We start from the raw sequence: 15,027 nt of genomic DNA on the forward strand, positions 1-15,027 counted from the left end.
ACCCTGAAACAGTGGTAAATCAGCCAACGACCCACAACCCTCGAATGGTAAATTGCTTTTCTACCACTTCTACCATATAAATGAAAGAAAACACAGTTGTAACTTGCAAGGTTATTTAGTTACAATCATTCAACACAACAGTGGGCGGGGTCCATGAGCCAACTCAAGGTTGTTGACTGATTTACCACTGTTTTAAGCCAATCAGAATCCAGTATCTGAACATGTGACCACAAAAAGTGGTAGAATCAAGTTTTAGTACCCCAGAATGCAATGCTGCAAATTAAACTAACACTAGGATGAAACATACAATATCAATTATTCAAATTAAAATAATCACAGCTATAGTACATACCCTGAAAACCTCGACTTCTTCCAACGTGAGTTCCTCCATGCTGGTTGGGTCTTTGGGCAAAACGATAACTTTCTGTACCGTGCCACGATCTGTAGTGGAAGATGGGTATAAACAAAAGATCGATCAGTTTTTCAATGAATTGAAAACAAAGGACCCCAATGGAAACAAGCCATTGTGCTTTCGTGGGTTTAAATTGTTTGGTACCCATTTAGGCCTAGAATTATTGAATGCTTTAACCAGTGAAAAATAGCAGATATACAAGCACACAGCGCGGCACCGAGTGCCGCGCTGCGAGCTTGTAGATCTGCTATTTTTGAAAAAGTCGTGAAAATGTGTGAAAAGTCTTTGAATATATGTATTTTCAAAGCGAACGTTTGTAACTCAAATTTTGCTTCTGGGGGGTCCCTGGATGGAACTAGATATTTTGAGATGCGGGTCCGTGGCCAAATAAATATCAGTTTGGGGGTCCTTCACATGAAAAGGTTTGAGAACCACTGACATAGTTGTCTCTCAAGAACAGACTAACTGAGCTCCAGTTGAGTGAAAAGGACCTTTTCTTTGACGATGGCGAGCCAGATTGCTGACATATAGAAACATAGGTTTTTCAAAAGATCTTAGAAGGATTCAAAAGACACTTATAGAATCGGGTCAAAATTCTAATTTTCACGATTTTTCAAAAATAGCAGATCCACAAGCTCGCAGCGCGGCACTCGGTGCCGCGCTGTGAGCTTGTATATCTGCTATTTTTCAATAGTTAAAGTCAAAGTATAACATAATGATACACAATAATGTGTACCCGTTCTGAATGGGTTAAGTTGCCTATAATTCAAGCAATCTGAATGAGTTTTGTGTCTTGACATCCTAGTCGCAGGATCAAATCCTACGCTAGTCGCCCGTCTCTCACCTGTGCCCAGGAAGAGCACCTCGTAGCGTCCGTCCACCGCGTCCACCTGGTCCACCACCAGGGCGGTGAAGCGGTAGTCCACGCCGGTCCTCACCACTAGAGGGCGGCGTTGGATGGGATACACCGGGTGGTGCATCAGGGGGTGAGCTCGGATGAAGTTCACAGCCTCGTCTGAGAAGTGTTTGGACGAGTGGATACCGGGTGTGAACGTCCCTCCAGGACACTGGGGAACAGGAAGAAGAGAGAGGTGGTGAAATATATTGTCGTGGTCGGGCGGAAACCTCGTATCTCCAAGTTTCAAATGTGTTTCGCAAAGTAAAGCCCCGCTTCATCATACAAGGCCATCGCACAAAGTTAGTGAAAACAGCAGACAACAGCACACAACGCCTCGCACCTCTTGTGTGCCTGTAGATCGGCTGTTTTCACTAGTTTAAATCATTTTATGCAAAACAAACGGTTTTGGACATACAAGGTTTCCACCCCGACAACGACGATATATTCTATATACTCTGCATGAGTGTATTTGAGCAAAACAACTGCTGCCTTGAACAGATGGTTAACAGTTTTACTGCCAGATTTATTATTTATTTATTGGGGCTGGTGCCAGCAAAAAGCAGCTTACCTTTGCGATGTTATAGAAAAAGCTCTATTGATTATTTCCAAACGATTTGTTTTCATTGGACCTATTATATGTGTACTTTAGCCAAGCTGGCGGCAGAGGGCAGCCTTATGCAAAGAATGGATGTGAAATGGCCCTCCCCTCTTTCCGTCGTTCAGAGCATAGAAATGTATAATCTAGATCAGGTCCACAGAGAACAGCCAGGAAGTGAATTGGACATCATTGATGTTTACGTGTGGTGGAGATTTGAAAGCAGCATTACGGGAGATGTTTTTACTGTACACACCCGCGCGACCCCTCATCAGCTTACAGTCATCAAACAAGGTAAAAGAACGAGCGTTCGTATTGGCTTTGAGCCGCGTTCAGAAATTGGGATGAGCGTTAACGTTCGAAGCGGTAAAAGAGTTAACTGTTGGGTCAAAAACCTCAATGTCATCATCAAGGTCAAGATGACATGATCTGCCATATTTCAGGAATGGAGAGATGCAGAACAAGACAGAGAGACAGACAGACAGACAAACTTATAACTGTAAACAAATGTACATTCAGGACAAATGCAATCCGTGTGTAAAAACCCCCATTTGATTCCTGCGAGACGTACCGTTCCAGGCCGAGGATAGGGGATCCTGCCTGTGTATTCCGTCCATTGGTAATTGTGTCCATGTTTGTGGGCAAAGGGTCCGTTGAAGACGTTGCGTATGTCGGCCATGGAGTACACGCACACCGCCGAACCCTTGAACACAGAGCTGGAAACACATCATCATCAGAAACATAAACTGATAAACGGCCGCGTAGTACGATATATCTGCAGGGGCGTCACAAGGTGGGGAGGGGGCGAGTGGGACTGAGTTACTGGGCCCAAGGCGGAGGGGCCTGTCTTTAGCTATTGAAAAATAGCAGATATACAAGCTCGCAGCGCGGCAATGCAGATCTGCTATTTTTGAAAAGTCGTGAACATGTGTGTAAATCTTTGAATATATGTGTTTTATAAGCGAACATTTGTAACTAAAGTTTAGCTTCTGGGGGGGGGGGGGTCCCTGGAACTAAATATTTTGAGATGGGGGGTCCGTGGCCAAAGACATATAATTTTGGGACTCCTTCACATGAAAATATTTGAGCACCACCGACATAGAAACGTAGGTTTTTCAAGAAACCTTAGAAGGATTTGAAATATTCAGACTCCGCACACATTTTCACGATTGTTCAAAAATAGCAGATCTGCAAGCTCGCAGCGCGGCACTCGGTGCCGCGCTGCGAGCTTGTATATCTGCTATTTTTCGACAGTTGAAGCACAAAATGTGAGGGAATCCTTGCACCCAGGGCCCAGAATTTGGTGCGACGCCCCATGTGTATCTGAATCTTCCACACATGGTTAATCTGCTCACCCAGCTGTGGTGAAGAGAGCGTAGACCACGGGGTTCCTTTCATCTTGCGTCGGCTGGATAAACACGTCCCCTGGAAGATATTTAAAATGGCTCGATCAATACACGAGAACAGCTCCAATTACAACACAAGTTGGTCTATTTTATACATGGGCAACTGGCGGCCCGGGGGCCACATGTGGCCCTCACCTACACTTAATGCGGCCCGCAGGTTAATACCAGAATACTGATATATTATTGATTTCAGCTGTTACAATTCAAAACATGACCTGCTTTAATTCCATCAGTCTATATTAGTAGCTTAATGGCAAGTATAGTAGTATTCAAATGTATTTTTTTTAGTCCAATGTAGGTATTTGTATTTAGGTTCATAAAGTCAACATGAATATATAACTAAATGTGTATGAAATTAAATCAAAATGTTACATTTCAGGATTCCAATTAAAAAATAACAAAAAATAATTCAGGATTCCAATTCAAAAGAAGCAAAAAACAGCCGATCTACAAGCTCAAGCTTGTAGATCTGCTATTTTTGCTTCTTTTGTATGAGATACTAGAATGACAAAGTAGGAAGTAGCAATATGCAAGTGGCCCTCTGGAGCGAAGGTGGAAATATAGTGGCCATCATCAAAGTTACCCACCCCCTGGTCTATTGTATACTTGAGAAAGAATTGCCGATTTACAAGCTCACAAGGCACAGCTGGCCTGGGGGGTTGCATATCCTACCTACACGTTCGCACGTTCACACCGAATTCGTCATTGCTGCTATGGCAACTGAATTTCCCCTGCGAGATGCAACGTATTGTGAGCTTGTCTGGTCCGCTACTTTAAGTCTTTTTTTAAACATTTGAAAACATAGGGATGCAAAATGTATCGTTCACCATAGTGGTATCTGTCTATATCAAACATATAATTTTCGGAATGTCTGAGTGAGTGTCTGTCTGTCTGAGTGTCTGAGTGTCTGTCACAGCGTTTCTCCTCAGTGGCTGGAGCAATTGATCTGAAATCGCATCACCATAAGCATATGAACACACCTGACATAACTGTGAAGCCCGTTTGTCACTTTCACAAATCATATGCTGTATATTAGCATTTTTTAATGGTGTACCTATATCTATTCTGCATCTAGCTTGAGGCATATCTATTCTGCATCTAGCATGAGGCAACATGTTTAACCAGCTCTGTGTGTGTGTGTGTGTGTGTGTGTGTGTGTGTGTGTGTGTGTGTGTGTGTGTGTGTGTGTGTGTGTGTGTGTGTGTGTGTGTGTGTGTGTGTGTGTGCAGGCGGGCGGGGGGGGGGGTCGGTTGTCTGGCCCTGTTTCAGATTTTGTCCAAAAATCATGCAGATCGGTACACAGTATCTCTGTAGCCATTAAACGAAACGGGTATTTCTTACATTGATGCTCCTACATATTATCATGCAAGCACCAGTTAAAGTTACTTTCCATCCCTCATATACTGTGTGCACAGTGCACATCCCATAACCCACACACTGCACATCATTTCGGAGCTCATATCTTTGAACGGGTAAGGGCTAGTTTACTTGAATTATCAGGCCGATATCAAAATATTTTGAGCCTGTATGAACTTTCAGTAGTGAGAGCAGACACTTGTAGTGTTCACAGAGTGTAGTGTTCATTAGTAGGCCTAATAAATAAGGTATTCTACCACTTTTTGTGGTCAAATGTTCAGATAAAGGATTCTGATTGACTTAATACAGTGGTAAATCAGTCAACAACCTTGAGTTGGCTCATGGACCCGGCCAACTGTTGTGTTGCAGTTGTATATTGTAACTAAATAACCTTGCAATAACCTTTTCTTTCATTTATATGGTAGAAGTGGTAGAAAACAAATTACCGTTCGAGGGTCGTGGGTTGTTTGGCACTCGGCTTCGCCTCGTGCCACAACCCTGAAACAGTGGTAAATCAGCCAACAACCCACTCCCTCTCATGGTAAATGGCTTGCATAAGAATGCACTGGTTTCTTTTTCGAATTATATATCTGCACTCAGATTTACACTTACTGTATAACACGTGTAAGGTAAACCCGACTGTTAACTTGTATCGCAATATCGGTATCGATTGGATTTGACCACACAATGAATCGGTTATTGAACATCAGCCAACATATCAACATCTTGCATCAGTAGTTTCATTGCCTATGCCCAAAGGGACACCAGGTTGAAATTGTGAGTGATTTTATTGCAGCATTACTCAGTTCATCGAAGGCCGTCTCCACGCCATCCTCTCCTATCACGGAGCAGATGAGACGAGCCTTCAGGAAAGTGGTCCAGCGGTTCACCAGTGACTTCTGACCGCCCTCGTCGTTCTGCAAATGATGTTGGAGGTCAATATGAAACCATACAGACCAGCGATTCATATGAATACAAGCTCACAGCGCGGCACTGAGACGCTATTTTTGAAAAATCTTGAGAATTTGTGCAAGCTCTTTGAATATTTCAAATCCGTCTAAGGTTTTTTGAAAAACCTATGTTTCTATGTCAGTGGTGCTCAAACCTTTTCCCGTGAAGGACCCCAAAATGACATGTATTTTGCCACGGACCCCCATCTCAAAATATTTAGTTCCAGGGAACCCCCAAGAGGAAAATTTTAGTTACAAAAAAACCCCCCAAAAAAACACATATATTCAAAGATTTGCACACATTTTCACGACTTTTCAAAAATATCTACAAGCCCACAGCGAGCTTGTAGATCTGCTATTTTTCAATAGCTAAAGTATAAAATAATTCAGGGCCCCTCCACCTATGGGCCCTAGTAACTCAGTACCACTTTCCCCCCCCCCTTGTGACGCCCCTGTGTGAGACTCACCAGACACACCCTCCCCACCCGGGCCACCACGCTAGGACTCGACCCTCCACCCGAATCCAGAGTCTTCTCGCGGAAGAAGAAGTAGAGCTTGTCATCGTTCCTCTCGGCGCTGTCAGGGATCTGTTGGATCGTTATGAACACGGGCTCTAGGAGAGAGAGAGAGAAAGAAAGACAGTCGTTAGAGGTGGGACGCTCTGCGACGCATTGTGAGCTTGTAGATCGGCTATTTTCAAAAGGCGGAAATGTATGTGTGGCCGAAATGTATATAGGGTTGAAGTGATTAGTAATTATAAAAATCTACAAAGTAAACTAGTAACTAAAAATAGTAACTAAAAGTTTTAGTTTTAGTAACTAAAAACTAGTAATAAAATGAGACAGTCTTTTTGAACGGCTCTTTGAAAGGAACGGAGTCCCAGAGATGCAGCTCACTTCAAAGAAAATCCCATCTCTAATAGTTGTCAAAACAGGAGAGAGGGAGAGGGAGAGAGAGAGAGAGTTGTCAAATACAGTGAAAGGAATCATAAAACAATCACTTTGATCATTTATTAACAACATGTTTGATATGGGCGCGCACGCACACTGAGCTCACCATTGGCGTCAGTTCAGAAAAAGCTAAGGTATGGCAACATGACTGGTGTCTTGCACGCACGCCTTCGCGCGCGCGCAAGACACCAGTCAGCCATACCTTAGCAACAGGCATGATACAGTACATTTATTTTAAGAAGTACATTCAATTTTTCCCCCGTTTCTACGGTTTCTTGGGCTGGATATGGCAGCCTATGGCAGTTGTTCAAGTGCAGCTAAACTTGGCATGTTAGTAAACGTGCCACAATTAACAATAATGCATTGCACCTGTGCAGCTGACCTGGGAATATACCATTTTGTCAAGTGACCATTTTGTTACATTTTGCATTTGTAGTTATTTTACTGCAATTTAACAACACAATAACCAGAACAGATAGACAAAGAGACATTCATGGATTTATATTTAAAAGTAACTTTTATTTCCCCCCCCCCTGGACCCAGCTGCATACCCCTGCCATACCCAATTGACGCCCCTGGGAGCTCACCATTCATCCAGCGGGAGTCGTACTGCTCCGTTCTGATCACCGCTCTGCCCCCCATGGTCCTAAAGAGAGCCGCGTCCGTGCTCATGAAGTCAATGTGGACTCCGGCGTAGAGGTTCCCATCTGCACAGATGTGATTAGACCACAACAAACAAGAGACAGGACAGATTGTTGGATCAAGGGAATTCAAAGGTCTGGTGTTTTCTTTTTCTTTTTTTATGTACTGTTACTAGGGCTGGCACGATTAGGACATTTTACGTGACAATTAACTCTTATAGTGCCTATCCCGAACTAGTTCGGGATAATTTGGACCGTCCTGGGTGCCTATCCCGAACTAGTTCGGCTTTTAAAAAAAATGTATTTATTTTTTCGAGCCGGGCCGCCGGCCGTCATCTGTTTACACGGCCCGCGAGAGCGTCGCGCCGCCGATATTTACCATCCACTCCAATGCAATCCAGGATCTTTAGAGCTCATTTTCTCTGTTCCATGCATATCCATGAGGTGTGCAAGGTTTAATCATGGCTAAATCGCCGAAAATAGGGCTTCTAAAATGCTTGGTAGCCAATAGCTAACTTCAAGCTAACTTCATCCTGTCCCTGTTCATGACACAAAGGAAAGTGTTCAGGCGCGTCATGGCTGCGCACGGCTTGTGCATATACAACGCTTGTCAATGGTGTTTTCTATGGCCATTGGGCGCCCTCTAGTGGTGAAAAGGTGGCACTGAAAGCGTTAATTGTCGCTCAAATAATTGCGATTAACGATTTAATTGTGTTTTTGTCGTTGAGAATTACTTTTCTGTTTGGCTTGTAGGCTTTGAAGTTGCACATGGCAGATATGACACATAACCTAAATATACAAAGAAATTACTGACATATTTTACAACTTTAGACTTTTAAAAGAACATTGATAGTGGAAATAGCCGATCTACAAGCTCACAACGCGCCCACGTTGTGAGCTTGTAGATCTGCTATTTCCCAAAAAAAGATTAAATAAATGAACATATATAAACATGTGTCAACATGTAAACGATTATGACGATGATCACAAAATAATCGCGATTATGTCAAATAATTGCGATTAGACAATTACGTAATAATTGTGACAGCCCTAACTGTTACCATAAAAGAAAATGGGCCTTACTGATCAGAACGGCGATGTTCTCCTGGTTGGGGTCGTAGGAACATTTCCCCTTCCCCGACTCCACGTACCCGGGAACCAGCCTGAAAAGGTAGTCCTGCCAAGAAGAAGACACATGATAGAACAGAAATGAGCGGAACGCGTAAAAATAGACCGCTAAAATGTCACACGGGAATATGGGAAAATTAATATTAATGTTAATATATGAGGAATCAGTGGCCCAGTTTGTACTCCTGAAATATTGATGTACCCCCAGCTCTACTGCAGGGGAACTTTGCTGTAAGGCAGAGGTGGACAACTGTCTCTTTTTGATCTACGACGGCCCGGGGTGATTGGGCCGGGCTAATCACCCCGTTTTACGATTTTATGATCAAACTTTTCTCCCTAGACAATCGGAATTGATCTTTCCTTCATAAATAATATTCAATTATATATATATATATATATATATATATATAGTGCTTTAACCTTTTAAATATATATATTTTTTAACCCAAAAATATCACTTACCCTACCATTAAATTATTGACTATACTCTATACTTGTGTTATTTTATTTTGCAGTCTAATATAAGATGTAAATCAATGGTGATTTCACTGTCTGGCACTGAGAGGCCTTTTCCACCGGCAAAGAACCGGTTCTGGTTCTTTCTCCTGCCTACAGGATGAACCAGAGGTGAGTTTTTCCACCGAGAACCGAGTTGGTTCCGAACTGTAAAAGTTGGTTCGGGCCGTTTCGCAAGAACGAACCACGGTTCCAAGAAAGTTGCCATCCCATAGACGAGAGAAAGAACCCGAACCGGTTCTTTGCCGGTGGAAAAGGCGTGATCCAGCCAGCCTGGGAAAGCGATTAAGTGACCATGCGCCTGAAAAGGTTGCCTGCTATCCCTGTTGTAAAGAATACTGTTGTTTAGAGAGGGTTTAAAGCCATTATTTGGTGCTCACCTCAGACCTCCATCCTCGGTTGACGAAGGTGCAGATAGGTTGGTACGCTCCCGTTCCACAGGTGTACAGGTGAGTGCGATTCCACGGCTCGATCAGCCGCACAAAGTTGGCACACTCTCCCTGGGAGCCAAAGGGAGTAAAGCCGCATTTATACCACGCTATTTCCAGCTATCAGAAAGGACAGTTGCTTCCTGCTATATGAGAAAGAACATATAGAATCTTGAGCCCACCTGTCTTCCCTTCCCAGTCATCTGGCATTCTCCCTTTCTCTTTGCAGATGCGGGCCAGTGGATCTATAGGGATATAAATGTACAGCAGCTGTCAAACACCAGGGATTATCACATAACTGAATAGCAATAATAACTAGAGATACTGTTCCTACGAAACAGTGTGGGCTCGCTTGTGACTATATTCTACAGCGTGCTATCTGTCATGTGAAGCTTTTGTACTGTCTGCGACGGAACTCACTATATACTGTAAATAACTGCCTTTATACTGTCTGTGACGGAACTATATATAAATAATGAAGATAACATAGTGTTCTCGCCTTCAGGCGAGCCCACAACAATAACTAAAATAAAAACTCTTTATCAAATAAATTGTTCTTTATTTCTTATGTTTGCCATTCTGCAGCGCGCTATCTGTCATGTGAAGCTCAACCAATACTCCAGCTAACACCACTCCCAGATTTGTTTCCACCAATTGCGCCTCATTGGTTAAGGGCCCTGCCTTTGTACTGTCTGCGGCAGAAATATGCGGCAGAAATATTTGGCGGAACTCACTATATTATAAATAATGAGGATAACATAGTGTTCTCTACGAAACAGTGTGGGCTCGCTTGTGACTATATTCTACAGCGTGCTAACTGTCATGTGAAGCTCAACCAATACTCCAGCTCCAGATTTTACACACCTCAATTGCGGCTGCCTTTGTACTGTCTGCGACGGAACTCACGCGAACTCACGCGACGGAACTCAAATCGTCGTTGTCGGGTGGAAACCTTGTATGTCCAAAACTCTTCATTTTGCATTTATCATTTTAAAAATGATTTAAACTAGTGAAAACAGCCAATCTACAAGCACACAACGCCTCGCGGTGCGAGGCGTTGTGTGCTTGTAGATCTGCTGTTTTCACTACCTTTGTGCGACGGCCTTGTATGATGAAGCAGGGCTTTACTTTGCGGAAAAACATACAAATTTGAAACTTGGAGATACGAGGTTTCTGCCCGACGAAATAATGAAGATAACATAGTGTTCTCGCTTTCAGCGAGCCCACAATTATCCAAAGAACAATGCCCAATACCAGACACCAGGAACCGATACCAGATACTGGATCCCAGATAAGGAGGTATAATTACACCACCTTTCATAACAATAATTAATTCTCATAGGAAAATTCCTTCTTTTACACCTCAGCCAGAAAGCCTGAAGACATTCACATGGAAGACCAAAAGACCTGCAAACGCTGAGAGTTTGTGGGAGTGATGGGCTCACCTCTCAGAACAGTTCAGCAGTATAGAGTATGATCTTGTCAATGGGAACTTCTTTTTTTCTTATGGGCCATAAGAAGTTTATTCTGACATCGGAAGCATACCCTTTAGGGCAAGGGTCTTCAACAGGGGGTCTGGGACCCTTAGGGGGTCTTCAGAGTTACCACAGGGGGTCCTCCAAATCTTTGTGTGATAGAAGATTTTTTTCCTCCTTTTTTATATTAACCACTTGAACCCTAGCGTCCATATTCTGAGAACTTTACCCAAAAATAGCAGATCTACAAGCTCACAACGCCTTGCACTGCGAGGTGTTGTGGGCTTGTAGATCGGCTAATTTCGGGAAAGAGCTTTGGAGGGGGAAAAGAGCAGACTAAGTACAGTGAAAGTTCAAGTTTATCAAGTATTAAATGCCTGGATCCCGAGGCTAATTAAGTATTGACTGTTCAAGTGGTTAAATATCTGAAAACACAAATTGACATGAATCCAAAATACACTGATGATTGTGCTGTCAAACAATGAAACTATATGGAATCTATGAACAGGTTGTGGGGGTCCCTGCTTCATCTCTCTCTTAACTAAGGGGTCCTTGGCCTGAAAACGTTGAAGACCCCTGCTTTAAGGGTTAAGTGTCTTGCTCAGTGACACTTCGACATGTACTGTATGCGCCAGGTGGCCTCTGTTCTCTCTCCACCCACTAAGCTACAGTGGCCCCAATTACAAGATTACAGGATTACTGTATAAATAAGTCTTTGTTTCATTTCTTAATTTGGCAAAAAACCCCAAGGTAAAATTCCATTGGAGATCTGCTGCTGGAAGTTGGAACCCATGGCAGAAATGACTTCCAGACAACCAGGGTTCCCAGCTTTCAGATATTAGACCGCTTGGTTCTCGATTCGGGGTCTGGGAACCACAAAGGGATGAGATGGACACACTTACGGGTCTGTAACTCTCAGAATGCGTACAAATGCATGTAAGGCTTTGCTTCATATAGAGCTTCATTTCTTTTCTTTTTTTTTAAATGTTTTTTATCCCACGATTTTGCAACCCATTTTTCTCACCCGGTGACTACCTAACCTGTAGTCCTGGTTTCCGCTCTCCCCCTGCCACACCAGGGGACATTGGGGAGCACCCGGCTGGCTAGGGGGAGGTAGTATAGAAACCAGGACTACTGCATGTTTTTGTGTGAGGGCCTATGCCCAAGGAGACACGGGGAGAACATGCAAACTCACCACAGAGAGGCCCTATCGCGCCAACCCCACCTAGGGTGTGGGCGCTGATGACGCGGGTGGAGGAACACGCCCCCAGCGCCCACAGCTTCCCCCGGCGGGAATTGAACCCAGGACCTTCTAACTGTGAGGCGAAGTGCTAACCACTGCACCACCGTGCCCCTGTTAGAGCTTCATTTCTTTAGCAAAAATTCAAAAACCAAAGTTCTGCATCCGGACACTCTCAAATGAACATTTTACAGTGTAGATTGGGGTCACCAGAAATAAAATAAAATAAACAAATGTATCAAATGGGCGGCCATGAAATTAAAAAAGGTTGAGTCGCTGTATTAGAACCTAAAAGAACAGATCTACAAGCTAAAAACATATATATATATTGTCACTGTCGGGCAGAAACCTCGTATCTCCAAGCTTCAAATGTGTACCGGTAAGTTTTTTTGGTAAAGCAAAGCCCTGCTTCATCATACAAGACCGTCGCACAAAGGCGTTGTGTGCTTGTAGATCTGCTGTTTTCACTAGTTTAGTACATTTTTTAGATGATAAATACAAAACGAACGGTTTTGGACATACACCCGACAACGACGATATGCTCAGTGCTCTTTTTGAAAAGCAATCGTGTCTTGTCTAAAACTACAGGATATAAATGAGACTTTATGAGACTACACATATTGTGTATCATTATTTTGTGCTTTAACTATTGAAAAATAGCAGATATACAAGCTCACAGCGCGGCACCGAGTGCCGCGCTGCAAGCTTGTAGATCTGCTATTTTTGAAAAATCGTGAAAATTAGAATTTTGACCCGATTCTATAAGTGTCTTTTGAATCCTTCTAAGGTTTTTTTTTTAAAAAACCCATGTTTCTATATGTCAGCAATCTGGCCAGCCATCGTTAAAGAAAAGGTCCTTTTCACTTAACTGGAGCTCAGTTAGTCTGTTCTTGAGAGACTACTATGTCAGTGGTTCTCTAACCTTTTCATGTGAAGGACCCCCAAAATTATATTTATTTGGCCACGGACCCCCATCTCAAAATATTTAGTTCCAGGGACCACCCAGAAGCAGAATTTGAGTTCCAAACGTTCGCTTTAAAAATACATATATTCAAAGATTTGCACACATTTTCAAAAATAGCAGATCTACAAGCATTCAATAATTCTAGGCCTAAATGGGTTAAAAACACGTACTATGAGGGGCTCCTTGTTGACGTTCTGCATGTCCAGAGCCACCAGGTACTCTCTGCTGCCCAGGTAGAGACGGCCTTGGTCCTGGTCCATCAGGAGGATGCGATAGTCACTGGTGTTGAAGGAGAAGCTGAATGGCCTGGCCGCCCGCGTCTCCATCAGCTCTGTGGACCAGAGGACACACATGAAGCAACACATCCACAGCACTTTGGGACGATATGAACATTGCATATCACGATTATCGCGACAAAAGAAATCGCGATTTACGATATTATCGCGATAATCAAAATCCATTATCCTTGGGCGGAACATTTGCCAAAAAATAGCAGATCTACAAGCTCAGTAAAATGCGTTGACCTTGTAGATCGACAATTTTTCGGCAAAGACATTTGATAAAGAGTGAAAAAAAGACCAAGTATCAAGTACGTATATTATACCTTTTACCATAGAGGGTTTAAGTGGTACCGGATATGCAGCTTGGCAAATAAAAGGTGAATTGATCCCAGTGCATGACAAATCACAAATTAAATCGATGCGATTATCCTGAGTGTTTTTTATCACGATAAAAGATAATATCGTGTATCGTCCCATCCCTACGGCACATGCGAAACTTACGAATACACGAAATACTTCCACAACACACAAACACAGAAATGCACATTATATGTGCTGTTCACTATTCCCATTACCATAATCACTTAATTCGCCTGCACTATGAATACCCAGTATACTGTATATAATACCGCATCAGTGTTCTATGTCACATCATGTACACATTCTGCAAATATAACTACAGGCAGTGCAATATCGTGCTCTGACACTACCAGGAACCAGGTCTTTATAGAGAACATCACTGTCCTTATTTTTCTATGATTCATATAACATTTTTCTATTTTAGATGTTAATTTCCATTGATTGTGTAGGGTGTAAACATAAAGAGCAACCAAAGTCAAATTCCTTGTATGTGAATTAACTTACATTACATGACCAAGAGCAAGACAACACTGATCTCTCAATTGATCTCACTGTATCTTTCCATCTGATTCTGAGAATGGTCACAAAGATATGACAAACTCTTTCATAAGCAGGCAGCAGGGGGGGCAAAGTTGTCCCTTTCTGACGTGTGCCTACTATTTCTCCAAAGATGGGATTTATGGTTCTTTGAAGTGAGCCGGATCTCTGGGATCCGTTCCTTTCAAAGAGCCATTCAAAAGACTCATTTTAGTTACTTTGTAGATTTTGATTATAATTACAAATCACTTCAACCCTATATACATTTCGGCCATTTGAAAATAGCCAATCTACAAGCTCACAATGCGTCGTAACGCGACACATTGTGAGCTTGTAGAGCGGCTATTTTCAAAAGATTTTTTTCCTACAATTTATTCATTGTTAAACTTGTGAAATGGGACATTTTGCATAACGAGTGGGCCTACTTTCTACTATAGGTACTTTAAGTGCATTTTGATACCAATGCTTTTGTACTCTTACTCAAGTACATTTTAATTCCAAACTTCTACTTGTAAAATAGTATTTCTACATTGCAGTATTGATACTTCTACATAAGTAAAGAATGTTTGTACTTTTCCCACAACTGTTCATTTAGCCCCTTTTCGACTGCAGCTTTAGCACCACACCACACCACACCACACCACACCGCACCACATAAAAATATCTACATTTTCCATTACACAAAAGTACCCCTATCGGTAAGAAACAAATTGACCCTTTTAACTGTGATTAAAATACAATATAAATTTGTATTACAACTACCTTTATTATAATACACTATGGATTATAACTGTGATTATGATACACTATAAATGATTATAATGTATTACTATGATAATTATAATACACTATAATAGATTATAACAGTGATTATAACACAATAGAATCTA

General features: G+C 42.4%; 1 protein-coding gene across 1 annotated transcript in view; it reads right to left on the minus strand.

Annotated features, from left to right (window-relative positions):
• Positions 1–15,027, minus strand: part of LOC308291576 (semaphorin-3F-like) — a gene marked incomplete at both ends in the record, with an annotated part of 32,408 nt that overhangs the window by 9,603 nt on the left and 7,778 nt on the right. Inside the window, 11 exons of the mRNA XM_080733618.1 lie at positions 353–441; positions 1,257–1,479; positions 2,477–2,621; positions 3,261–3,330; positions 5,470–5,584; positions 6,085–6,230; positions 7,155–7,274; positions 8,292–8,385; positions 9,233–9,352; positions 9,463–9,525; positions 13,130–13,290. Coding sequence (XP_080589744.1) covers positions 353–441; positions 1,257–1,479; positions 2,477–2,621; positions 3,261–3,330; positions 5,470–5,584; positions 6,085–6,230; positions 7,155–7,274; positions 8,292–8,385; positions 9,233–9,352; positions 9,463–9,525; positions 13,130–13,290 — 1,346 coding nt within the window. The remainder of the gene's footprint in view (positions 1–352; positions 442–1,256; positions 1,480–2,476; positions 2,622–3,260; positions 3,331–5,469; positions 5,585–6,084; positions 6,231–7,154; positions 7,275–8,291; positions 8,386–9,232; positions 9,353–9,462; positions 9,526–13,129; positions 13,291–15,027) is intronic.

The sequence above is a fragment of the Nannobrachium achirus genome, assembly GCF_963921795.1.
Source record: "Nannobrachium achirus genome assembly, chromosome: 9".
Classification (NCBI taxonomy): Eukaryota; Metazoa; Chordata; class Actinopteri; order Myctophiformes; family Myctophidae; genus Nannobrachium; species Nannobrachium achirus.